The sequence below is a fragment of the Macaca nemestrina genome, chromosome 4 (genome assembly GCF_043159975.1).
Source record: "Macaca nemestrina isolate mMacNem1 chromosome 4, mMacNem.hap1, whole genome shotgun sequence".
NCBI lineage: Eukaryota > Metazoa > Chordata > Mammalia > Primates > Cercopithecidae > Macaca > Macaca nemestrina.
In genome coordinates, this window is record NC_092128.1 from 113,981,065 (window position 1) to 114,009,012 (window position 27,948).

The 27,948-nt window shown below is 43.5% G+C and overlaps 1 protein-coding gene across 13 annotated transcripts in view; it reads left to right on the top strand.

The window, feature by feature from the left end:
* The window catches only part of LOC105494192 (HECT, C2 and WW domain containing E3 ubiquitin protein ligase 1), a 468,767-nt gene that overhangs the window by 390,387 nt on the left and 50,432 nt on the right, over window positions 1–27,948 (top strand). For all 13 annotated transcript variants that reach the window (XM_011762396.3, XM_011762400.3, XM_024796674.2 and 10 more), the window contains 7 exons: window positions 4,600–4,705; window positions 5,616–5,712; window positions 13,577–13,660; window positions 14,095–14,204; window positions 20,147–20,267; window positions 21,030–21,143; window positions 21,937–22,089. In XM_011762396.3, coding sequence (XP_011760698.2) covers window positions 4,600–4,705; window positions 5,616–5,712; window positions 13,577–13,660; window positions 14,095–14,204; window positions 20,147–20,267; window positions 21,030–21,143; window positions 21,937–22,089 — 785 coding nt within the window. The remainder of the gene's footprint in view (window positions 1–4,599; window positions 4,706–5,615; window positions 5,713–13,576; window positions 13,661–14,094; window positions 14,205–20,146; window positions 20,268–21,029; window positions 21,144–21,936; window positions 22,090–27,948) is intronic.

Below are 27,948 nucleotides of genomic sequence, written 5' to 3' on the forward strand. Positions count from 1 at the left end.
TGATGAAAGCTATCAATATCAAAAGAAAAAGAAATCCTAAAAGTAGTCCCTACCACAAACTGGGTTTTACCCAATTATGGAAGAGTTGTCACAGCATGTCTGGGGAGAGGCAGGCCACCAGGGCCTCTCTCTCCCCTCGCTCGCCATTACCACATGTGCCCACATGCACACACACACCCCCAAGAAACTAAATAAGACCAAAGGGGTCAAGTGCCAGGACATTAGAGTCATGTCATTTTGGTTTTAAATGGAAAATCAGTCCTGTAGTCATTTTCTGACCTTAGGGAAAAAAAGCAGGCTGGGGATGGTAGCTCACACCTGTAATCCCAGCACTCAGGGAGGCTAGGGCAGGAGGATCTCTCAAAGCCAGTAGTTCAAGACCAGCCTGGGCAACATATCAAGAACCCATCTCTACAAAAACATTTTCAAAATTAGCTGGGCACAGTGGCGTGTGCCTGTAGTCACTGCTACTCAGGAGGCTGAGGCAGGAAGATTGCTTGGGCCCAGGAGTTTGAGCCTGTAGTGAGCTGTGATTGCACCACTACACTCCAGCCTGAATAACAGAGACTCTGTCTCAAAAAAAAAAAAAAAAAGAAAGAAAAAGAAAAAAAAGAAAGGAGAAAAGAAAAAAGGTCAGGCATAGTGGCTAAAGCCTGTAATCCCAGCACTTTGGGAGGCCAAGGTGGGCAGATCACCTGAGGTCAGGAGTTTGAAACCAGCCTGGCCAACATAGCAAAACCCCATCTCTACCAAAAATAGAAAAATTAGCCAGGCGTGGTGGCACACGCCTGTAATCCCAACTACTCGGGAGGCTGAGGCATGAGAATCACTTGAAACCGGGAGGCAGAGGTTGCAGTGAGCCAAGATCGCACCACTGCACTCCAGCCTAGGCAACAGAGCGAGACTCCATCTCAAAAAGAAAGAAAGAAAAAAAAAAAGCCATCTTGGCATCATGTTTGCAGTGAGATTCAAATCAGTCACTCAGTTGCTGTCAGACATCCCTCAGGATGGATTGTTTAGTACCACTGCCGGGCTTCAAGGATCCTGGCACATACTAAATCCTAGTTCAAACTTAGACCCTCAGAATTTCCTCCAGCCCTGCCTGAAACTGTCTTCATCACTGTCCATTCCTGGGCCCCTTGTTGGAGAAGAGTGTTTCTATCCAACCCTCCTGTCCTCCAGGCTCTGGTCTATGAGCCATCCAGTACCAACCAACCTTTTGCAGACATTTCTGTGGCTCAGGGACGCAACAAGCCCTATCTCCCCCTGTGTTATTTCCTCTATCACATTCGTATTAAGCCTGAAGAATGTTGGTCAGTCAGTCATCTGCCTTTGGGCTAGCTGGACTGCAGCTGGTTTCTGAAGTTTTTCAATCTGGCTTAGTTTTACCCATGAGTGGGTGACCTCAGAAGTAGGCACCATTAATGAATTTCCTGTGAGGGCCAGGAATAGAAGTGAGCCTCTTTCTGTTTCAACGCCTTATTCATTTCTGGGTGATGCCCTGACAGTTAGACACTTTCACTCAGGGCGAGACAACAAATGTCTCCTGAGCTCAGTGCACAGCCAAGCCTTCCTGAGCTCAGCGAGCAGATCTGGCTGTTTCCCAGTTTCGCTCTGTAATTTATCACTTAGATAACCTTCAGCTGGTGGGTCTCTGCGACTCCTGTCTTTACAAGGTCAATAATATTTTAAATACACATGAAGGCAAACTGACATGATTCCCTCCAAGAAAAAGAGGCTTATCATTTCAGTCCCAGAAAGCCTTTATGTATTTATTTATTTATTCATGGAGAAAAAAGAGAAGTATGAGGATTCAATACTGCATAGTTTATTGATCAGCAAACTTTTCTTTCATCTTTTGCTTTGTAAACATTTGAGACTGGAATGTGCTGCTGCAGAAATACCAGCTTCTAAACCCTGGTCTCTGGCTTTGCCAGCTGAGCAGAGTTGAGAGCTAATGACATCAAAGTGAGAAGTCCACCAAAGTGGCACAGAATCTATTCCCTTGTCCTTCAAGTAGCCATGGGCAATGAGAAGGACCAGGAGAGAAAACAGAAACATCTGCATCTCTACCCAACTTCCAGAAGAGCAGCAAAGACTACCACATACAGAGAGTGAACTGGTGGCCCCTGTCCGCATACAAAGGATGTACTGGTGGCCCCTGTCCGCATACAAAGGATGTACTGGTGGCCCCTGTCCGCATACAAAGGATGTACTGGTGGCCACTGTCCGCATACAAAGGATGTTATCCTTGGGTATGGAGTATGGAAGTGGGAACCAAAGGAAAATCAGCAATGCCTGTGTTCTTCATTAGGGATCGTTAAGTAATTTGCCCTACATTAGGATCTGCAATATCGCACATGGCCTATTCTTAAGTGGCCGTTTTGGAACTGACTTGTCTAGACTGTGTAGCACCAGTCCTCATCACCTTCCTAAAATCTGTGTGAGTGAGTTTTATGCTGGTCTCAGAGGGAGAATTGTCTTTCCTTTTTTTAAATCTGGATGTTTGAACTCTTTCTAAGTGTCTTACAAAATTATCATCTGTTACATGAAATTAAACTTGGCTTGAGGATGCCTTCATACTTTTGAGTCGTTACGTAATGGATTGCCACCTCACTTGGGACATGAATTAACTGAAAGCCTAATTTGGGAGTATACTTTGGCAACAAAGGGTTGAGTCTCAGCCAGTCACAACAGCCAAGCTTCAGTCAATCGCAGGTGGCTAACTGATCAGACCATGTTCAAATAAGGCAAACGCTGAGCCGTAACCAGTCCAGCTGCTTCTGTACCACGCTCCCATTCCCCCTCCATAAATGCTGCCTGCCCGCGGTTGCAGAACGGTGCTCTCTCCACCCTTTCTGGTTCTGGTTCTGAGTGAGGACCACCCCATTCTCACACTGTTCTTTGCTCAATTAAACTCTGTAAATTTACTTTGTCTAAAGTCTTTATTTTAACACTTCAAAATTCTTAACTATTTTAAAGCCTATTTTAGCATACTTTGCCAAATATCATAGGATGAGTTACACTCTACATTCAATCCCATATATCTGGTGAATGTACTGCAATGTGGAAAATCTATAGTGCGTCTATAGATTTTAACATCTTACTCTGCGAAGGTCTTAAAAAACAAAATGTATGTAGAATCATAGTGAGAATGTCCATTATCATGCTCTAGAACTGCATAGTTTATTGATCAGCAAACTTTTCTTTCACCTTTTACAAAGGTGATGTTTTTAAATTTATAAAATTTAAAATTGAGCTAAGTTAGTTTTTTTTGTTTTGTTTTGTTTTGTTTTTGAGATAGAGTCTTGCTGTGTCACCCAGGCTGGAGTGCAATGGTGCAATCTCGGTTCCCTGCAATGTCTGCTTCCTGGGTTCAAGGGATTCTCGTGCCTCAGCCTTCCGAGTAGCCAGAATTACAGGCATGCGCCACCATGCCTGGCTCATTTTTGGATTTTTAGTGGAAATGGGGTTTCACCATGTTGGCCAGTCTCAAACTCTGGTCCTCAAGTGATCCACCCGCCTCAGCCTCCCAAAGTGCTGGGATTACAGGTGTGAGCTACCACACTGGCAAAATTGAGCTAATTTGGTTTAAAGTTACTCATCACAAGTATCAACTTTAGGCTAAGCAAGTTATTTATCTCTGAAGTTTTGTAAAAATGCTTAAGCAGAACCAAGATATTGGAAGCAGGCAGGCAGCATGGAAGGAGTAAATACGTTCTTTGCAGTCAAGTATTAGAACCCTGGTTACCTCTCTAATGGTTGTGAATCTGGGGAAACCTTACTTTTCCTGGATCCTCAGATTCCCTGTTTGTAAATTTTGGTTGATAATGCTTATCTTGCAGAATTTGTTAGGATATGTAAGATGCTATGTGAACAGAAGCCAGCACAGTGAATGCAATAACAGGCATTCAACAAAGAATGAATGTAATCAATAATATTTCAACAAGAAGTCCATTATACATTCAGTACTGAAGTTCAGTGCTACCTGTTGGAAAGTTATAGGCCTACCTTACCAATAATATTTATCTGGAATTTATCTCTCCTTAACAGATTTATGATGAGAAATGTTTCTTGAGCCATTCATGGTATTAATTTGATTAATATTCATGACTTTGGCATGATTACTTCTTTTTTTTTTTGAGACAGAGCCTTGCTCTGTTGCCCAGGCCAGAGTGATCTCGGCTCACTGCAACCTCTACTTCCCAGGTTCAAGCAATTCTTCTGCCTCAGCTTCCCAAGTAGCTGGAATGACAGGCACCTGCCACCACACCTGGCTAAGTTTTGTATTTTTTAGTAGAGACGGGGTTTCACTATGTTGGCCAGGCTGGTCTCAAACTCCTGACCTCGTTATCTACCTGTCTTAGCCTCCCCAAGTGCTCGGATTACAGGGGTGAGCCAGATTGCTTTCTTAACCATAGTATAGCACATCATCAACTCTGCTTAGACACTTTTGTATGCTTTCTTTTCCATCATTTTATTACTTTTTCAACTTAGGTGACTTCAGAATCTTTTACCCCTTAGGCTGAAACATTGGTATCAAAAGACATCTGAAACTGATACAAATTTCTAATGCTTATGCTTTTATTCTAAAATTAGGCCTCAGAAGTTTCTAGAAACAGAGGAGCCTCTTTACTGGCCAGGCCAGGACACAGCTTAGTAGCTGCTATTCGAAGCCAACATCAACATGAGTCATTGCCACTGGGTATGTATCATGCTTCTTTGAGCCAGGGGCTCACAGAATACCAACACCTAGCCTTGATTTTTTGTTTGTTTTTCTGGTTTTTGTCAAAAAGCCTTTACTACTCAACATTCTGTGTTTCCTTTCTCCTCTTTTAGGATATAGTGCATTCCCTGACCCCTGCTCCCATTCTCCCCTCTGTCCTTTTCCCCTCTCCCTTCCTCCTCATCTCTCTGTTCCCCTCCCTCTCTTTTCTATTCTTTCCCAAACTCATAGGTCCTTTCTTCCTTACTCTGTTCAGTGATTTGTTAACCCCGTGCACAAGAGCATGGTTTAAATAGGGAGGTGAATTTTACTGTTGCTAGACAGTTTTTAATGTATACCTCTCTTTCCACGTATGTATGGCATTAAGTTTGCAGTCTCCATTCCTAACTTCAGCCACCTCTTTCCAAAACATATGCCAATGGTATCAAGGAAAATGAAATGAGAGCATCTAAAAGGTGTTTCCATTATCACTACTGGGAAATCAACACATGGATTTCTTTTCACTCATAAAGAATCTTTTACCATAACTGTGGCAAAATGACCAAGAAAAGTTAGAAGGAAGAGAGGAGAACTCCTCTTCTGGGAGAGCTATTTTGTTCTCCTTTACCTGTTCATGCAGAGATGCATTAATACCCAGTAAAGATCCTGAAGAGTTAAGGACAATTAACATAGATCTGGTTCACTTTTAGTTTGATCCCTTAAAAAATTATAATGCTGTTATGTCACATTTTAAAAGCTTTCAAGAGCTTGCATTTTTTTGATGAGTATGCTGCCTGCCCTTCAAATGCCTTCATTAATCCTGGTATCAAGCAGCCATTTTCCAATCATCAGAGTGATTATCTCCGGGCTGCAGACTCAACCACAACTCCTGTGCTTTTGTCTGTTTCAGCATATAATGACAAGATTGTGGCATTTCTTCGCCAGCCAAACATTTTTGAAATGCTGCAAGAGCGTCAGCCAAGCTTAGCAAGAAACCACACACTCAGGTAAGCCTCGCCCCTTACTCCCTGGAACTCTAGGTCTTTGCAGCCATTTTTCCTGGTGGGAAAACACCTCTGTGGAGAAGGAGCAGAAGCTTATTGTGCATTCTTTTTGTGCATTTAAACGAGAACTTGAATCCTCAAGATGAAGGGTTCGGGGTTCCTGTATTCTGGGAAATGGCATCATCAGAGATGGTCATATTATCAGATTACGTATCATTTATATGGTACTGAAATGATTTCCATTGACTTGGAGGAAAGGACAGGAAGGAAACAAAATAGCTTCCATTAAAAAATTATTTATGCACAGCACCATGTAAATTACTTTTAGTTTTGAAATATAATTGTTGAATGGTAAACCAAATATTGAGTGGTCATGTTCGAAAATAAACAAGCAAACAAAATGTTTCCTGTGTGTTCTAACTACTTACATCTTATTCTTCATCAGGGTCATTTTTGAACAAGTGCCCCTGAAACTCTGAATCACTTCATGTGGAAGGGATAGCGATCTAAAATGATAAAAAGAGAAAATATTGCCCGAACTTAAATCCTGCTTTCTCACCAAAATATTCACACATCTTTTTGCTTTGGTTTACTCTGCTACATTCCAAAAACTGGAGAGGCATGGGGGTTAAGAGCACATCCCTTTGACATTTGAATTCTTACTCCAACAGGTAGGGACTATTGATGGAGGTGTGTTATTCAACCCTCTGCCCTTAGTCTCCTAAATGGAGGTCACAAAGTGGGCATGGTTGCGATACTTACATGAGGATGTGTCAAGGTTAAGGCAGGGCAAGCGAGAATCCCAGCAATGGCTGCATTTCATTCTTCCCTGCCCATGTGGTGCAGTCTTGTGAATGGGGCTGATACCTGCGATACTCTACTCTGACTTCCTCGGGGAATCGCTAACAGCTTCAAGTAGGCTCTTTGCTTTTCAACCCTTGCCACTCCTGCCAGAATGGATCATTCACCATTCTTTCCCCTCCAGCACCCCCTCTTTGACACCTCTTTTCCCTGTATTTTCACTCTGTAAATTAGAGCCACTACCCTCCCAGCTGTCCCTGATCTCCTCTCCTCCCTCTTCTTCCACCTCCACATCTAAACATTCACCTCCTCATACTCTCTCCTCCATCCTCGTTTTCTCTTCTCCCTGCCATGGTTCAAGTTTAGGTGCTCATCGTTTCTCTTCTGGACCATACAGGGGTTTCTCCTAAAATATTCCCTATCACCCTATCATAACCAAGTGGCCTACTTAAAGCATAGATTAAATCATGTCCTCCCTACCCTTCAAGAAAGCTTTCATGGTTTCCATCACATATGAAATAAAGTCAATATTTTTGTTTGTTTGTTTTTGAGACAGAGTCTTGCTCTGTTGCCTGGGCTGAAGTGAGGTGGTACAATCTCAGCTTACTGCAACCTCTGCCTCCCAGGTTCAAGCAATTCCTGAGCCTCAGCCTCTTGAGTAACGGGGACTACAGGCATGTGCCACCACACCCAGCAAAATTTTGCTAATTTTTGTATTTTTAGTAGAGATGGGGTTTCCACCATGTTGGTCAGGCTGGTCTCAAACTCCTGACCTCAAGGGATCCACCCATTTCAGCCTCCCAAAGTACTGGGATTACAGGTGTTAGCCACCTTACCCAGCCTGAAGTCAAGATTTCTAAGCACAATGTCCATGGTCTCCAAAGTCTGGCCCTAACCTAACTCTCTATCCTATGCTAAGCTTTTCCTTCACCACCTCCACCACACAGGCTGTGTACCCTCCTGCCTTTGTCTTTCCGGGAATGACTTCCCTGTTAAGGACCTCTCATCCCATTTTAAAGGCTCAGATCAAAAGCAAAAATTTGGTGATCTAGGCAGGCTTTAGTATTTCTTTTCTTTGGCAGGGGTGGGAACTTCCTGATGTTGCCAAGGCATTTGTGGGTTTTTTTTGGTTTTTTTGTTTGTCTGTTTTTAATTTTTTTATTATACTTTTATGTTCTGGGATAAATGTGAAGAACGTACTGGTTTGTTACATAGGTATACATGTGCCACGGTGGTTTGCTGCACCCATCAACCCATCATCTACATTAGGTATTTCTCCTAATGCTATCCCTCCCCTGGCCCCCTATCCCCTGACAGGCCCTGGTGTGTGATGTTCCCCTCCCTGTGTCCATGTGTTCTCATTGTTCAGCTCCCACTTATGAGTGAGAACATGCAGTGTTTGGTTTTCTGTTCTTACGTTAGTTTGCTGAGAATGGTGGTTTCCTAGTATTTCTTTTGTCCTGCTTTGATAGCATGCTTTTTGTGCCTCAAAGATATTTTTAGATCTCTCGTATTCTGTCATTTACTTGTGTCTCCCTACAGCACTCTAAGCTCTTTAGAGCAAGGCCTTTCTCTTCCTTGTCTTTGTGCCCACTCTGCCCCTTAGAACCGGGTCCTCTACTTTGAAACTAGGAAACACCAATTACCTTTAGAGTGAATGAAAGATCTTTAGCATGAACCAATGATCTTTAGCATGATGAATGGTCACTTTCATTTATGTTCAACTCTTAAGAAGTCTCTCCCCAAGTTTCATTACTGTACTGCTGCAGAAGACAGGGTCATATTCAACCACCTGGGTCATTCATTCATGGACTGCTCTTTGACTCACCTAACAACCTAAGGGAACTTTCAAGGGATTTCCAGGGGAGTTGTATTATCTTAAGGGTTTTTGACGCATGGTTGTTCTTGAACATTATTTACATTACTGATTCTACCACTAAGTAGTGAGTTCACTGCTTGCTTTTTGGAAGAATTTCAACTCACCAAAGACACAAAAGTCTCATTTTAATCATTAGAAAAGTTTTTTTTTTAAGTAATTCCCTATATAAATGAGTGGAATATATTTCCAAAGGGCAGTAAACTGTTTTCAGCCCTATCATGTATCACATTATAACAAAATCCAAGAAACTTTAAATGTTTTGTTGCAATATGGGATTGTACAATTATGATTTTGCAGAGCTGGGGTAACTTGAAATTGGGCCACGTTGGAATTGGAAAAACAACTTGGAAATTATCTAGTATAGAAACTAATAACCTATTTTAAGGTTATGGACTCCTTTGAGATGCAGATGGAAGCTCTTTTGGACTCTCCTCCACATATAAATATAAACCTCTGAATATAATTTCAAATAGTTAATGGACCCTAAAGAAACTGTGGACCCAGGTTGAGAACCCAAATATTTCATCAAAAATAGAAGGCTCACAATGACTATCAGAAACTGGACTATGTGATGATAGAATTTAAAAAGCAGAAAGAAAAGAGCAAGAACTTGTTCTTCAGGAGGTCAAGCTTAAGAGGTGCAGGAAGCCGGGCCCTGCTCTCCATGACGAGGCCTCCACCTGCCCCTGAATACCATGTCAGGGTGAGTCAGATCCACTTGGAAGGTTCAGGAGTTGAAGAGAATACCACTCTCCTCAGGACCCCACCTGGAAGAACTCATGGCTTCCTCTGTGGTCCCCAAGAGCAGATGGTGACCTCTGTTCAGCCATTGCTGTTCTCAGGGAGTCATGGAGTCTCTGTCTTGGGTCCGCAAAGCCAGTTGCTGGGTTTGAGTATTTAGAAAACTGTCCAATTGACAGCAGTGACTTGCAGTGAAAGGCAGGAAGCCACATGTAGAGAAGGGGATGGAGCCAGAAAACCCAGAGGTTAGTGGCATCTGTTATCTTTAAGGGGCATGGAGGCGGTCCTTCAACTAGTGCTTTGATTGTGTCACTCATCTGAATCAGGATTGTCCCAGGGCTACGTATGCAGTAGCAAGCAAAACAAACATGTACATTCCCAATGAATTTGCAATCTATGGAGGGAGACAGATAATAGACAAGCTTGGGGTTTGTTTTTTTAAGCCAAATATACAGCTACATAATATGTTAAGTGCCATGAACATGACTAGAATTCAGCAATAGTGGAGAATATGCTGGTACAAAGGAAGAGGACTTACATCCTAAACAGAATGCAGGGAAAGTTTTTCCAAGTAGGTGGTGCTTGAGCTGAAACGTGAAGGATGAGAAGGCATGGTCCCTTGAGATGCAAAGTAGAGGTCAGGGAGAGAGTATGCAAAGGCCCTGAGGCAGGAAAAGCTTAGACCTAGGTGAAGAATGAAAGAAAGCTAGTGTGGCGCAGGGGTAGATTGGGAGGGTAGGCGAGACCTACCGTGGTGAAGTTGGAGAGGGAGGCCCTATCACCAACAGGAAAGATTTTATTTGAATTGCGATTCTATTTGAGAAGTGATTGAGAAGTTTTCCACTGGAAAGAAATAGGATTGCATCTGTGTTTTTAACGACCACAGCTGCTTTTTCATGACCTTTTTCATCTGTTTTTCATGACCACCGATGAAATATGTTTGCAGCTGTGGTCGTTAAAAACACAGATGCAGGCCGGGCGCAGTGGCTCAAGCCTGTAATCCCAGCACTTTGGGAGGCCGAGACGGGCGGATCACAAGGTCAGGAGATCGAGACCATCCTGGCTAACCCAGTGAAACCCCATCTCTACTAAAAAATACAAAAAACTAGCCGGGCGAGGTGGCGGGCGCCTGTAGTCCCAGCTACTCGGGAGGCTGAGGCAGGAGAATGGCGTAAACCCGGGAGGCGGAGCTTGCAGTGAGCTGAGATCCGGCCACTGCACTCCAGCCTGGGCGACAGAGCAAGACTCCATCTCAAAAAAAAAAAACACACACACACACACAGATGCAATGTTTGGGCAGCTTTGTGGGGAAAAGATAGGCTGGGGAGGGGCATAAGATGGAACAGGGGCTATGCAGGAGACTATTATATTCATCCACGTGAGAGATGATGGTTGTGTGGATAATGGGAAAATATGGATGAAGAGGAGGGAGCAGTTTGGGGTGATACTGTGGATGCAAAAACAACAGGAGCTGATGACAGCTTGAACATGGTGGGTGAGGAGAAGAGAGCAATTAAGAATGACAGCCAAGTGTGGGGCTTGCGCAGGTGAGTGGATAATGGTGTCATTTACTGAGATGGGAAAGACTGGAGGAGGAACTGGCTTGAAGAGAGGAAGAATGCCAAGGATTTCATTTTGGATATTGAGTTTTGAGGTCTTTGAAGCCACAAGTGGCTTCAAATGTCAGGATGTCAAGGAGGCAGGCACCTGTCCTGTCCTGAGCTCTAGGGAAAGTGTGCTCCGGAGTTCTCCTGACGGTCAAGGGATATATGTAGGAGAGACAGCCGGCATTCTCACCCTCACATGTCTTCCCCAGTTCTCAATGCACTTTGGCATGGAGTTCCAGGGGCATCTGGAGCTCCCTCACACCACTGGCTCTGCATGAAATGTTGCTAGACATGACAGAGAATATAATGTCTGATGGGAGAGCCACCAAAACTCTCAGACAATTGTGCTTAGCATTCAGACACCTGGATGTGGTCCATACGGTGGTGCCACGATAGAACCACTGCACTAGGTGGCACTTTCTAAACTGGGGACTGCACTTTGCTGCCCTAGTGGAGATGGCCCTCTCTGGGCTTCTTTTTCCTCCAGGAAGGGAGGCCAGGGGCTTAACCAGATGTGGATCCCTTGGGGCAGGAGGATAACCTGCCCAGGGGGACATTATCATTGGCAGAGCATATAAATTTGAGGTCATTCATAAGGCCAAAGTCATTAAATTAGAGACGATTCAAGAGCATCTTCCAAACAACAGGGCTGTGAGGTAGTCTCAGGATTTGGAGGAGAAAGCCCAGGGCTGGGGTCAAGGACATAGGCAGAGAGAGAAGAAGGTGACAAGAGGGGTGGGGATGTTCTGTTCTCTTGGCTGGGTTTCCACACGTTCCCTGCTGAATGACATGTGGACAGTGCTGCTCCCTTTTTCAAACCCCCATCAAAGAAGCCACTGTGAACACCCCCTAGGTTCTGGCGATGCCATTTCCTGCAACGGTGCTTCACCCACACTGAGGTTGGATCAGAGTGCATTTCCCTGTTTAATCCCATTCTGTCTATCTTTGTAGAGGCTCAAAATCTTCCCTTGCCTTAAAAAAAAGATCTCTGTGCCAAAAGGTCAAATTGATTATATTTTTTGCCTGAAAATCTCTAAGTTATGGTGAAGATTTGGATTTATATTAATACAATCAAAGAGAGGAAAAAGTTGTATCTGCAGTATTTTGGAAAATATACATATATTTTTTAATCATTCATCTTTTGGGCCAGGCGCAGTGGCTAATGCCTGTAATCCTAGCACTTTGGAGGGCTGAGACGGTCGGATCTCTTGAGCCTAGGAGTTCAAGACCAGCCTGGGCAACATGGTGAAACCCTGTCTCTACTAAAACTACAAAAATTAGCCAAGCCCGATGGTGTGTGTTTGTAGTCCCAGCTACATGGGGGAACTGAGGCAGGAGGATCACTGGAGCCTTGGGAGGTTGGGGCTTCAGTGAGCCATGAACAGGCCACTGCACTGCAGACTGAGTGACAGAGTGAGACCTTGTCTCAAAAAAATAATTTCTTTTTTAAAGAAAATACAAAAAACTAGCTGGGTGTGGTAGTGCATGCCTATAATCCCAGCTACTCAGGAAGCTGAGGCACAAGAATCGTTTGAACCCAGGAGGCAGAGGTTAGTGAGCTACGATTGCACCACTGCCTCCAGCCTGGGCAACAGAGCAAGACTCTGTCTCAAAAAAAAAAACAAAACAGAAGAAAATAAAATCATCCATCTTTTACCACTGGGAGAAACTGAGTGAGGGGTATACAGGATCTGTCTGTTTATTTCTTATAATTACACATGACTCTAAAATTACCTCAAAGTAAAAATTAAAAAAAGAAAAAAGTTAAAGATTTTTAAAAAACAGATCCTTAATTTTCCCTGATTTCTACTGCATCTCTTCAAAAAAGGCAAAACATATTAACTCCTTTGAAGCATGCATACAATAGAAAGATTCTGGGTATGGTGTTTGTAATATTTGAATAACGTCAGGGAAGCAAATTAAAAAGTTAATTTGATCCAAAAACTCCTACTTATCCATAGACTTACTTGAAACAATTTGCCGAGTTGGAGTTGGAGGTTGTCTAAAAGGATCAGAATAGACGAAGTTGTAGCTAACAGAGACAAAATTGATGCCTGTGCCTTGACTGACCTGGGAGACTGTTCTTGGTTCTTGGGGCCGGGCCCCCTCTGTGCCCAATGTGGCATTATAAATTTTCCATCAGGCACAAGATTTCTCAAGAGACACCCACCCGCCAGCTCACTCTTTCTTCCCATGGCTTCCAACATGACATGAGCCCAGAACAGTCTTTTTTTTTTTTTTTTTTTTTTTTTTTTTTGAGATGAAGTCTCACTCTATTGCCCAGGCTGGAGTGCAGTGGCATGATCTCAGTTCACTGCAACCTCCGCCTCCCGGGTTCAAGCGATTCTCCTGCCTCAGCATCCTGAGTAGCTGGGATTACAGGCAGGCACCACCACGCCTGGCTAATTTTTGTATTGTTAGTGGAGACAGGGTTTCACCATTATTTCTCAGGCTGGTCTCGGACTCCTTACCTCGTGATCTGCCCGCCTTGGCCTCCCAAAGCGCTGGAATTACAAGCGTGAACCACTGTGCCCGGCCCCAGAACAGTCTTTCAGGAGCCGTCTCTTACCCAGCTCCACTCCTGACTGTCTTAGCTACCTGAGGACCTAACTTTGCTGTGTTCCTCAGCTTCCGTACCTGTGCAAGTCTGTAGAAAAGCCATCCATTATAGAGCATCCTGAGAGCCTGTGATACGAGCTTAGAATTCTGCAAAATACATGGGACGTTAGGACATTGCTATTCAGCAGTATTGGAAGAGGAAATAAGAGATCCGAAGAAGATGTATTCCTGAGCTTATGTGTTGGCGTCTAATTTTCCTCTTCTTTCTCACATGATTCAGGGAGAAAATCCATTACATTCGGACTGAGGGTAATCACGGGCTTGAGAAGTTGTCCTGTGATGCGGATCTGGTCATTTTGCTGAGGTAAGGGGCTAGGCCTGAAATCCTTCTGGAAAAGCTTCCCTGGGCAGCTCTCCTCCATCACGACCACCCTGAAAATGGCCTAGACTGAAATACTCACTGCTTGTTCTAGAGGATTCTAGTAACTGCAACGCAAATGGGGCCCCACCCTTGTACCCGTGTCCATCACAGTCCTTAGATTTGCCAACTGAGGTAGCAAGAGCTGCCTAAAGTACTTGATGGAGACATTGTTTTAGGATTAATCAGGGTTTAAAACAACACTGAGAATTTGCAAGCGGGATGTACCTATTTTTCTATAATACATTTAAATCTAATTGCTTTTGTTGCTTTGTGAGAACTGTAACTGCTGCTACCCCAATTCATGAACACTTTCCCAGGGACGTAAAACTGACTTTTCTTTTTCTTTCTTTCTTTCTTTTTTTTTTTTTCATTTGCAGTCTCTTTGAAGAAGAGATTATGTCCTACGTCCCCCTGCAGGCTGCCTTCCACCCTGGGTATAGCTTCTCTCCTCGCTGTTCACCCTGTTCTTCACCTCAGAACTCCCCAGGTAACAGGAATCTGGCCTAATAGCTCCTGTTAAGTGGCCATGTGTTTCCTCCAGTGAAGGTGAATGAAAGGCAACTGTATGTGTGTGTTCTTTCTCTTGGCCTTCCCAATTCCCTAATTGAAAATGCACTCTATCAGGTTTTGACAAATGGCTGCCTGTTTTTTGTAATGCCCCCCAAGCAGAATGGGGTTTACAGTTTGAAATGGTTGGGAAAAAAAAAATTTTGCTGGGCAGGTGTCTCATGCTTGTAATCCCAGTGCTGTGGGAGGCCAAGCCAGAAGGATCATTTGAGCCCAGGAGTTAAAGACCAGCCTGGGCAACATAGCAAGATCCCCTTCTCTACAAAAAAATTAAAAATAAGCCAAGTGAGGTAGCATGTGCCTGTAGTCCCAGCTACTAGGGAGGCTGAAGCAGGAGGGTTCCTTGAGCCCAGGAGGTTGAGGGTGCAGTGAGCTGTGATTTCACCACTGCACTCCTACCTGGACAACAAAGAGAGACCCTATCTAAAAAAAAAAAAAGAAAGAAAGAAAGAAAAAAAGAAAAAAAATTAAGACAGTATTTTATGACACATGAAAACTGTATGAAATTTAAATTGCGATGTCCATAAATAAAGTGTAATTGGACCCCAGCCATGCCTGTTCTATGCTAGCTTTCACACCAGACATGAGTAATAGCAACAGAAACCACATGGTCTGCAAATCCTAAAATATTTACTCTCTGGTCCTTTGCAGAAAAAGGTTACTGTCCCTGCTCTAAATTACTATTGCATTCCAAAGTCACTCTCCAAGCATGTCGAAGGGAAGAGCCCTTTCTGAAACATTCTGTCTTGTGACTCTGAATCGACTGCACACCACTTTTGGTGATAGAGCTACTAGGAACCATTGTTATATCTCCACAAAGATTCCAAAGAATTTTCTTACACATTTCAAAATTATTCCCCATTTTCTATATGTATGAGAATGAACTTGTGGTACAAAAATTCTTTGCAGGTATTTTCCATTCCAAGTGAGGGAATATATATGTTGAACTGTTTAGTGAATAAAAGATATTTTTGCCAGACACAGTGGCTCACACCTTCAATCCCAGCACTTTCGGAAGCTGAGGTGGGTGGATCACTTGAGCCTAAGAGTTCTTCAAGACCAGCCTGGGCAATATAGTAAGATCGCATCTCTACAAAAAAAAAAAAAAATTTAAATTAGCCAGGTGTGGTGGTGCACGCCTTTAGTATCAGCTATTCAGGAGGCTAAGATGTGATCTCTTGAACCCGGGAGACAGAGGTTGCAGTGAACCGAGATTGTGCCACTGTACTCCAAGCACTAGTCAACAGAGCAAGACCCTGTCTCAAAAAACAAACAAATGAAAAAAAAGATATTTTCTGGACTCATCAAGATAAAGAGCTTAGGTCAAATCCATACCTCCAGACTGGATCCAGATATTGGAGAATTTTTCCATTCGTATTTGACTTGCATTATCACATCGTTGTAGGTTTCATTTAAAATAAAAGAGATTAGTTTGAAACATCTAGGAACATCCTATCTCACAAACTCTAGGGCCAGGGTTGGAGCATGGTTTCTGAAGCCAGTGGTGAAATTCCCAAGAGAAACAGAACTTGGCAATAAGCTTTTTCTCTGAGAAGGGATGTCACACTCAGAGTTAGTATCATTCAGTACTGCCGTAGATCTCCAGACTAGAGTATCTTTTAGTCTGATTCCTCCAAGTTGTAGCATTCAGAACTCTCTCTTAGAGGTAGTTTTGCTGTTAAAATATGTTTTCAAGATTGTATCTCCCTGTTGTCATTTCCTCCAAACAAGTGTCCCAACAGCATTGTTAAGGAAATGTGCAATGCTTACTACCTCTGACACACAACATAATTAAGATCCCCTTGCCTAAGGGGACCAGGAGCTTTGCTAGAGCCGACATCAGTACAGCCACACACTTTCAGCGCTCACAGGATGACCTACTTTTGGGGAGCGAAGACAAAAGTAGGGGGTTTTGGGGGAAAAGTTTGAAGAAGCTATAGGACTGCATGATGGTCTGCCATGTTGTAGAGATTGTCCCAGCCCAATAATGTGCTTATGCTTTGATACTAGACTATGATGTTAACATCATTATATGGGAGAGATATCATACCGCAAATAGAAAAATAAGAGTAAATGAAGAGTTATTTCCTATATGAAAATTATTTGGATATTCTAAAAGGAATAAACTTGCCTGATAGAGATATGACTGATGCCATGAATTTAAGTAATCATCCAATTCATTTTGTCAAAGTATTTCTTTATTCTCTAGCATTGACCACAGGATCCTAGAATATGTAATCCAAATATGTTGATTTTAAACTTTACAATCCCTATTCTCTTAGACCTGTATGAAATCTACCCAGGTGCTACAGAGATGGTGAATCATGAAGTTTATGCCAAAGTACTCTGTAAAGCATAAATTATTTGAGAAATGCACAGCAGTCATCATAGGAACAGGTGGCAGTACCAGCGGTAGTGAAAATCATAATTAATAAAATATACTGAAATGTGCTGGATAGAAAATTATACTTGCACTGACAGACCTGTATTCTAGTTCTGTGTACATCCCAAAACCTGGTATTCCAGCAAGACCACTTATTTGCAAGTGATGGCCATTGGTTCCCTCAGGCCCAGGTGTTGTGGGGCCCAGGTGGGCGGGGCTCCCCATGCTTCCTTGCTTTTACCATTCAGCCATATCCCTCCCCTCCCTTTCTCCCAGTTACTGTCATCTACCAACCTTTTTCTCATTCTCAAGGCCTGTGGCCCCTGCCTTGTGGTCTTCTTCTCCTTCCCAAGCAGGTCCTTCCATCCTCCTGGATGACTTCAACATCGACAGGGACCCTCATTCCGTTCCCTGGCTTCCCAGTCTCTAGACTTTGTCTGCAATGACTTTCTCCTCCCCTGCCTCAACCACTTACTCCCAAAATCACATTCCTGACCTTGTGATCTTCTCCACAATCACTAATTCAAACCTCCTCTTCCCTTCCGATGTGCTTGATCCACTACCCTCCCTAGTACCATCCTTTGGCCTCATCAAGGCCTCTGGTTCATGGACTTTTCTCCTTTCCTTTCTAACGTCTTTCCCGGATGCAGCATAGATTCTGCAGTTCATCATTTCAGTAGCACCCCTGCCAATGCCCTGAACTCCCCTGGCCCTGTCCGCTTTGTTTGCACCCTCTGGCAGAGCTTCATCCCTAGATGAGCCTTCCTATCTGCTTCCCCGACTTCTGCAATCAGGCACTCTTGGGCAAATTCACCTCACAAGGCAGATTATTAATTCTAAATTAGTCATCTCTCATCTCACATGAATCTTGAACACCCAAAGGAAAATTCTAGCACATTTTTTTCTATCTCCTCTACTATTATTTCAAACATTTCCCCTAAAGCCTCCAACCCTCAGCACCCCTCCTCTCTCCTAGCAAATGACATCCTGTTTTACTTCACTGAGAAGCTGAAGCCATCCAGCAGAAATTTTCTCAAAGGCCTGCCATCAGACCCACAAGACTAGCAAACCTGCACACATCTTCTCTGTCACACCTGGAGGTCACGCAAGGAGGTATCCTCACTAAGGTCGCCGTGAACTCTGGCCACCCAATCCGGCGGGCCATTCTCAGCCACCTAATCTTCAGCAGCCTGTAACATGACCAGCTGCTGTCCCCCAGCATCCCCTCTTCAGTTTGCTTCTGGGACACCACTCCTGACATCTCGTCTACTTCCCTGGCCATTCCCACGGCCTCATCCTCCTCTTCCTATCATCCTTAAGGCTCAAACCCAGGCTTTTTTCTCCACTCAAACTGTGTCTCTCTCCAGACAAAGGGACTATCATCAAAGAAAAAGTTCATACTCTTCCCCCACAAATGTATTCTTTTTCCACTACTCCCCGTCTCAGTGAATGTCACCGCAGGGCGTTCAGTTACAAAATCTGAAACCCAACCCTCCCTCACTACCTATATCCAATTCATTGCCTCTTAAATACATCTCCTCTCTGCCCACCTCACTTCATCTCCACTGACACCAGCCTAGTCCCATTTGAGCTCTTTAAATCCACCTTGGTCCTCTGGGGTTTTGTTCTCTTCTGCAGGAAGATGGATGTTTTTATGACTCAAGTGACATCATGCCAGCCGTTATGCAAGGGCTTCCTACTACCCTTAGCATAAAACAAAATTGCTTAACAATGTACCTTGTCCTGTTTCGTGCAGTTCCTGCCCACCTCTCAGGCCTTGTTTTTGTACCACTTTGGTCCTTGGACCCTGTGCTCCAAACTGGAGTACCACTTTCCATTCTGCCACAGGACCTTTGCACATGCTGATCTTCCACCTGGAGTGCTCTTCTTCTCCCAGCTCATCTTCTCTCTCAGTTAAAGCAAAGCTTTTCTTGACCCATGCAATCTAATTTGTGCCTATTTATTCTTCAGATTGTCCCCAGAGATGCCTTCCCAGACTTAGCCTGAACTCCCCTGGCCCTCTCCGTTTTGTTTGCACCCTCTGGCAGAGCTTCATCCCTAGATGAACCTTCCTGTCTGCTTCCCCCCCATTCTGCAATCAGGCACTCTTGGGCAAGCAGCAGATGAGATCACAGCAGATTCTGTGATCTCAACGAACTGGGTTTCTTTCCTTCCTGGATAACAATCATTGTAACTTGTATTATATACTCCTTTCTGAGAGTTCACCAGCATCAGTCTTCTCTAAATTGTAAGCTTAGTACCTGGAATATAGTAAGTAACTAATAAATGGTTATTGAATGGGCAAGCCTTGATTCTGACCACCTTAAAACTCGGGTAAGAATATTAATTTTCCATTCTTTTTTTAATTAAAAGGTATATATAGTAAAGTATTTACAAAGCACTCTAAATGAGACAAAAGTTCTCACCTATATAGAGTTAGCGAATTATTATTATTGTAAACTTCACTTTTATGATGCAAGGTCATCTAATATAAACTCTAATCTAATATAAACTCCTAAATGCTCTGAGCCTTTGTGTACAGGTATGTTTATTTGAGCATCAATATCAATACAGGAGCATGATGGACACATATACTAAAGTCCTACTTACCTCATTATAGTTTCAATTACTTCTTGTAGCACCTTACAAGGAAAGTTTAGTTCAGTTTATGTTAATTATTTTAGATTATGCAAGTACAATTAAAGCCAAGAAAAATGCTCATCCAGGTCCTTTTAAGAGAAATGTAACTTGAAAGAATTAGAGAGGAAGACATAAATATTTATTCTCATTAGAACTCATAAATGAATTTAGTATATTATTTTTATACTTTAGTGTATTATTTCTATTTATTATAAAAGCCACTGGTGGAAATCAAGGGACTTCTTGGAGAAGAAGAATATGGAGACGCCAGAATGTGCCTCTGTTGGGCTCTCACTCTACTGTCACTTTGTGTATTTGTTCTTCCACAGAAAGTGATGACCTCATGCCTGTAATCCCAACACTTTGGGAGGCCTAGGCGGGCAAATCACTTGAGGTCAGGAGTTCCAGACCAGCCTGGCCAACATAGTGAAAGCTCATCTCTACTAAAAATACAAAAATTAACAACAATTAGCTGGGCGTGGTAGTGCACGCCTGTAATGCCAGTACTTTGGGAGGCCAAGGCGGGTGAATCACCTGAGGTCAGGAGTTTGAGACCAGCCTGATCAACATGGTGAAACCCTGTCTCTACTAAAAACACAAAAAATATCAGCAAGGTGTGGTAGCACACACCTATAATCCCAGCTACTCGGGAGGCTGAAGTAGGCGAATCACTTGAACCCAGGAGATGGAGGTTGCGGTGAGCCGAGATCACACCACTGCACTCCAGCCTGGGCAACGGAGCGAGACTCTTTCTCAAAAAAAAAAAAAAAAGAAGAAGAAGAAGAAGAAGAGAAAGAAGAAAAAAGAAAGTGATGACCTCTGTGTGCTTCTCTCTGCAGGTTTACAGAGAGCCAGTGCAAGAGCCCCTTCCCCCTACCGGAGAGACTTTGAGGCCAAGCTCCGCAATTTCTACAGAAAACTGGAAGCCAAAGGATTTGGTCAGGGTCCAGGGAAAATTAAGTGAGTGTTCCAGTGCTTAGCACTGAATTCAGACAGTAGATTTTTCTATCCCCTTCTCCCCTACACCCTTGTAATATTGTTTTTGAGATCGGCTACTCTGGTGTGGTAGTGGTTATGGTCTGAAGCGGGGGAAGAAGGAAGTTGGGAAGCTGGAAGGAAAGAAGAAAGGACATTAGGAAATTGGAAGGGAGGCAGGAAGAGAAGGTAAGAGAGGGAAAGAGAATGAGAAAGAACAGAATATTTTAGACAAAGGCATGTAGAAAATCACAGGGTAGACCTTTTCAGAAAACAAGGAATCTTGAACTAAATAAAAAAATCTCATATTTCCCTTCACTTATTCTTGGGAAAAACTTTAACTCATTAGTCAAAGTTAAAGATTCTTGGTAACTTTGTAATTGAAGTCTAAGTAAAATGTTGTTTATAGTTTCCCTTCTGGGTTTATTATTTTCAACTTAAAAAGCTGAACCCAAACTTAGGAATCTTAAGCGATATCCTATGAGTTGATCAAAATGAACTATCTTAAAAGCAGTTCCATATGATGGCATGCACAAGAAGTGTACACATTTTCCTTGCGCTCCTGATGTTTTGAAAAGCATGTTCAGATAATCCCTCGATGAACTGACGAAAACTGCATCCTGCTCTTTCCTCTCGTTGGAGAGGCTGTGGAGTGAGAACCTAAACCTGGGCACTCACAACTCACTTAGAACCCTGTCCAACATCCTGACTTGAGGGTCACTACTCACCACCCCTTCTCCTTCTCAGGCTCATTATTCGCCGGGATCATTTGTTGGAGGGAACCTTCAATCAAGTGATGGCTTATTCGCGGAAAGAGCTCCAGCGAAACAAGCTCTACGTCACCTTTGTTGGAGAGGAGGGGTGAGACACCAGGAGTTTTATGCAGACACCTAAGCGTGGGTGGGCCAGAGCCTCAGGATCAGGGGTGATTTTTCTCAGGAAGGAGCAGGGTAGCTGTCAGCCTTCACCCCAAGGCAATTCCCTCCCAAGAGGTCCTTCTTTTCAGGTATTGCCAAGCTTCAAAAAATGCCATGTTCTTCAAAAACCTAAGATTATTGACATGCACAAGAGGCTGAGATCACATGGTCAAAGGATAAGCCAAAAATACAGTCCCAGGGCACTGGATCTTTCCTTTTTAGGTGTTGTACACTTCTGAGTATCTAATTTAAAAACCTCTTTCTCTTAAAGCGTATGTATACAACTTCATGCCAAACTTTTCATATCATTTCAGTGATTTCATGGGAAACCACCTCAACCATGAAGGACAAGCCCACATGCACACACACATGCATGCACACACTCACTGTTGCAGAAAATTCTTTTATGTGTCCCGTGACAAAGGCCTTGTGTTCAATGGGCTGGCTGTGTGTTTTAGCTCTGAGGTGTTAGATGATCAAAAGAAAACACTAAGGAAAGCTACTATGAGAGTTTATTCATGGACATCTGGTTAAGAAACATCTCCAAACCAATTACTGCATCCTCATTTTCTTGATGAAGATTGATACTTCCACTGAGATTCACTCCAAAGAGCAGAGGCTGCTCTCTGCTTTCCCCAGCACCCAACTCTGAAAGGGCACACTAGAATTTGGGTGCGAACAGGTCCCCTCACCTCTGGGCACAGAATGAGCTTCCTGGACCTCTGCTTTCTTTGCAGCCTGGACTACAGTGGCCCCTCGCGGGAATTCTTCTTCCTTCTGTCTCAGGAGCTCTTCAACCCTTACTATGGACTCTTTGAGTACTCGGCAAATGATACTTACACGGTGCAGATCAGCCCCATGTCCGCATTTGTAGAAAACCATCTTGAGTGGTAAGCTCTATAATGTTCACTTTCTTGTGTTTGAAAGTTCTCCTCTTTCTTAGTCAGAATTCAGAAGCATTTCTCAAAGGCCACTGTGTTTAGAGCAGTGGCCAGATGTTATGAGGGATGAGCGTGAATGACACAGCCCAAGAAGGAAGACTCTGTTAGTCTTCACCCAGAACACAAGATGAATTTAACAAGGATGCTGATAATATATCAACTGCAAATTGATGTGAGAAAGAATAATTGCCTACTGAGAAGACACTAAGATCAGTAGACATAGGTCATGAATGTTGATAATGTTACTAAAATCATAAGGTCCCAGTGGAGGCTTCTTGGAGGTATTTATGGGTTTGAAATTCTTTGACCTTGGACCGATGTCTTTAGCACTGTGGACACTGGCTTCCACATCTTATTGTAAGATACGGCTATTGGGTCAGATAATCTCTAAGCATTCTTCTGACTTGAAAATCCAGTATATCTCTGGTTCCTGAGTTGTCTGCTGTTGAGGCATTCTATTACCATTTACTGATATGTGTAGGAAGATTGGTATCAATCAATGCTGTGCAGTTTTGTGGTACAGATGTGGGTATTAGAGGTCTCCAGAACGCTGCTGGGACACCTGGGATGCAGGCACTTTCCTGCTGCATCACCACATGCCTGATTTGAAAATTACCACTGCTCTGACTGCAGGAGCTCCTGCTGTTGAGAGGGAAAGGAGTCCTGGAGATGGCTAATGTGGGTTCTTCTGACATGGTTTATTTATGCTGCTGTTGAGGGGAGCCACTGGGGTAACACCTAAGCCTGCTGGCCTTAGAAACCAAGTTCCTATAGTTTGGCTATAAAGCATCAGTGTAACCCACCTGTGCTAAGGCTTCCAGCTATTGCACATGCCTTCTCTCCAAATGCACTCCCAGCCCCTGAAGTTCTTGAGCTGAGGTAGAGTGAGTGAGAGCACATCGAGGGTTTGGTACAAGATGAAACAAAACATGCCCTTTGTCGCCCCAGAACTTGTGAATAAGTGGATGATGGAGCAGAGCAGGCAAGTCACCGTGGAAGGGCCCGAGAATGGAATCTGCCTCTCACTGAGCTCACATTCAGGCAGGCTCCATTCTGATGGTAGAGAGTGCTATGACCTGTAACACAGGAAAATACACATACACAGATTATACCTAATACAATCCCTCAGCTAGCTCTTAGTTTGTGAGCATGAAATTTAAGATGGTGTCTTAGAGGTCATGAATTGGAATCAGCAATCAACAGAGAAATATTTTCATCAAATATCTTACCATATAAGACTATGCTAGGTAGTGTCAGGAATACCTTCACTAATTTAACGATTATAAATCAAGCACATAGTGTGTGCTGGGAGGATACAAACATAAAATGAGCAAGGTCTCATGCCTCAAAGAGGCTAGTGTGAGGAACACATGAGCCAACCAACGATCACAGTACAATAGCTTCAATGCTCACTTATTCACATCTACACATGTGGGCATGTGTTTGCCTGAGATACATAGATAAGCCTGAGAATTGTATTCAATCACAAGGGAAAAATATTTCATTCTGTCCGAGGTAGGGGGTCAGGGAGTGGGGAATGGAGTCTGTGAATCTTACAAAAAGAGGGGACAGTGGCATAGGACAACAAGGACAAGCACCACGGTGGGATGAATGAAAGCCGACATTTGAAGAAAACCTTGGTGTCAAGCATGTTTCAGTGCAGCCACAAAATAAGGCCACAGGTGAATGCCTGATGGGAAGCAGAGAAGATAATGTGGCCCCCACTTGGCTGGACTGCCTGTTAAGAGTGGCCTCCGTCGCTTTCCACAGTGACCATGCCTCACCTGCTGCCCCGTCCCTGCAATCAACCTGGCTTTGTGACCTTCTGCTCATCCATGCATTGCAGGGCTGAAGAGGCTCTGCAGATGTTTCCGTTACACTTTATCACATTAAGGAAGGAAATTGTGTGATACAGGGATTTTGCACGAATTACCAAAGTTCTCTGGATGGATCCCTGATGAGGGCTTGGCAGTGCCTGCCCTCGAAATGCAGGTTAATCGCTGTGTCCTTTGCTAGAGGACTTGGCCCCACACTAAACATGCTGAGTTTCATCCGCTGATGGTCTCATTCATGTGGAGAGTATTTGTGATGCATCCTGGAAACACAATTGCAGGTAGTTTTCTGAGCCGACTAGCAATCTAAACTGAACCCACGGTGATGAGATTTTCTTCAGCGCAACTCTTTGGATGCTGCTGACTCGTGATGAAATTGGCAGGGGACTCCCTTCTGATTTAAAGCTTCAACTCTGAATGCCTCAGTCCGGAGAGTCCTCAGCCTGGCATGCAGAACAAGCCCCTGCACCTCCACGGGGTCAGAGAGCAGATTGTATCATGACCTTCCAGGTGGAGTCACACTTTTCCTCTCTTATCAGTGGCTGCAAATTCCTGAGCAAGGGAAACTGGTTTTCTTTGCACAGAGCCACAGCTGACTGAATGTAAGCCACCTAAGAAGAGTCTTATTTAGATTTTAACAGGAAGCCCTGATCAGCTTTGGACATGTTAACAAAACCATGATGCCGCAGTTATTCCTTTTGTTTATTTTCATACAGTAAGCCATCTTGTGCCATGAGGCAAATAGTTTAACAAACAAAACATGCAGGTTTCACCTATCTTGTGCCCCTGAGTGGCTCATTAAGCTCTTTGGCCAGCATTTTAGCAAAGGGAGGCTAGGAGAGCCCAGATCTGGTGATGCGGCTTTGGGTATTTTGCACAAAATGCTGGCAGTGTATGGGTGCTGTGGCACCTGCCTGAAGAACTGTCGCTGTCATTCCTGCAGCCGGCAGGTCCAGGACGCTCGGGAAACCAGAATCCTAAGTCCTCAAATCTGATGGCCCACGACTGATGCCACTGGCTGCCTCTTAACCACCCATAGGGTGGGCGTGGCTGCTGCTGATCTCGGGTCAGTGTCAGGCGCTCCTTCCACCTTCTGAGGGAGTTCATCAGGAGATTCATGGAGGCTGTGAAGAGGATGACAATCATCAGGGCCTGTGCATCACTCAGCAAATGGAGAAACCAAAAGATTACAAGGCTTTTTATGGGCACAGCCTTGACTTTGTAAAGCAGGACATTGTCCCTAGACACAAGACAAGCCAGGGCAGGATTTGACCTGCAGGGAGGACAGAGGTGCCTTCATGGACACCCACGCCCTGCCCACTTCCCTTCACTCTGGAATCAGAGATAAGCATAACCACAGACCCGAAATAAACATGGCAAACACAGGTCAGCTTCAAAAGTTGTTGTTGGTTTTTTCCAAAAATAGAAATTTTATTCTCTAGTAAGGCATATCAGAAAATGCTGTGTAATTGGTATTCATCTTTTATAAAATTTATAAATGTATAAAACGCTGATGAGCTAAATAGATCTATTTTGTACTACCGAGCATAATTTTATATGTTATCATAATCATTAATAAAAATTAGATGAATTTAAAAGTCAGTTGCTTATAGGCTAGTGAAATAGTGAAAGGACTGGAGTTTTCCCTTAACTGGAAGAATTGTTACCACTTAACATACACACGTTTAATACCGATTGGCTTGCTATGGAGGAATAACTGAGAAACCAAATGCACTGAGTAGAGTTTATATGAATGTTTTAACACAGCTGTTCTTACATGATTATACTTTTTAATGCCTAGCAAAAATCCATTATAAGGCTTCAAAGGATTAAACATCACTCAGGATTGACATGGTACTCAGCTGTGGCTAGAGGCAGCATCTTTGCAGTGATCAATTTTATCTTTTTTTGTTGTTGTTATTCTGCTTCTTTATCCTTTGCTGACCTTCTTCTGGGTCCCATCCTCTTACACATTTTCTGAGTTCCCTCTAAAAAATAAGCTCTATCAGAGCAGAGACACTTTTGTCTTATTTTACTCTAGCACAATGCCTGGCACTTTGAGGTGTTCAGAACAGCTCCCCGACCACTGGGTGCATAAATGAATATTATTCCACAAGTCACACCAGTCTCTTCCTTGTACCAGGGTTAAGATGAATAGAGTGCTCCTTCCTGCCATGTGCGATTAATTGCTCAAAGTTCACACTTTTCTGTATTGTCTGTGGTTTTAAAAAGTCAGCAATAAATGCACATGTCCCTTAAGAGCTTTACACTCTGGGAATCTGCTCTCCACGATGCGTGAATGCTGCTTGTTACTGAAGGAAGGCCTCCTCCTTCTCACACTGCACGTGCTCCTACAGCGACCACTTCCGGGTGAGGCACTGCCCGAAGACATCAATGGAGAAACCCCTGACACTGTGTCCGTCCTCTGAAAGCTCCCCTTTGAGAGTAGGTACTTGACATTCTGGGCTTCCTGCTTCCTGTGTGTGGGCTTTGTATCCCTTGGAATAGAGCCAGCTTAATCAAAAGCCCTAGCAGGGCATCATGATTCCACCCAGTTCCTTCCTTTCTAGTCCAGTGTTGAGACATACCAATATGAATAAATCTAGTGAAAATTCTGTGTTACACACGTTGAATAAGCTGGGAAAAAAAAACTGTCTGTGGGTTTTGTTTTTTTGTTTTTTGTTTTTGGTCAGGTTTTTTGTTGTTTTGTTTTGTTTTGTCATATTGCCTTTGGCCTAAAGAGACTTTCTGCAATTGCTGTTTCATTACTGATTTGTACGACTGACTTCCATACTGAAAGGACCCTGTCAACGTCAGCAGTGATAATATTCAGGCCAAGGAGAGAGAGGAGATAGAATCAGAAGAGCTCTTTCAAAGCTGGAGCCTATAAGGGACCACCCATGAACACTGTGGTCACTCATGGACACAGCCCCGGCTAGACCTGGCCACAGTAGGTCAAAGCTGGGAAATAACCCTCTCAATCAACACTCTTCTCCCACTCTCCAGTCCCAGTGGCCAAACCCAACCATAAACCAGAGGACAGAGGCTGTCCAGATACTGCAACCCACAGTGGCCAGTCCCTAGGTCACAGAGCAGGGCACAAAAAGATGAGAAATTAGTGGAGGACAGGAGAGCAGGGAATGGAAAATTACCACAAGAGCCTATACATTTCAGGACATTCAACACATCCACCAGAAATCTTACAATTTACAGAACAGTGTGTGTCTGTTGTATGTGTCTTTGATGACAGAAGTCGATGAATACTATTCCAAATTTCTTTTTTTTTTGAGATGGAGTTTCGCTCTTGTCCCCCAGGCTGAGTGCAATGGCAAAATCTCGGCTCACTGCAACCTCCACCTCCTGGGTTCAACGAGTCTCCTCCCTCAGCCTCCCAAGTAGCTGGGATTACAGGCACATGCCACCACGCCCAGCTAATTTTTGTATTTTTAGTAGAGACAGGGTTTCACCATGTTAGCCAGGCTGGTCTCGAACTCCTGACCTCAGGTGATCCACCTTCCTCGGCCTCCCAAAGTGCTGGGATTACAGGCATGAGCCAATGTGCCTGGCCTATTCCAAATTTCATATCTTCATTCTTTGATTATGATGATGTCATTTGCATATTGATGAGGCACTCATATGCTACTTTTTTATCCTTTTCATATTTATTGTATCCTGATTTTATATCTTTAGGGATACAGAATTTAATAATTAAGCTAAATAATGAAGGATCCATTGAGAACCTGCTAAATATAGCAGCCACTGTCTAACAATATTATAACCCAGATGTAATGTTGTTATAACAATATTATAACCCAGATACTGAGTTATCCTACTTTTACAGATGAGGGAAAATGAGGCACAGACATAAACAAGGCCATAGTTGAGGACCAGGCAGGAATAGGAACCCAGGTATCATGGCTCTAGCATCAGGATCTAGCCCCCATTCAAAGGCAAAGTCAGATATATAATTGGTCAA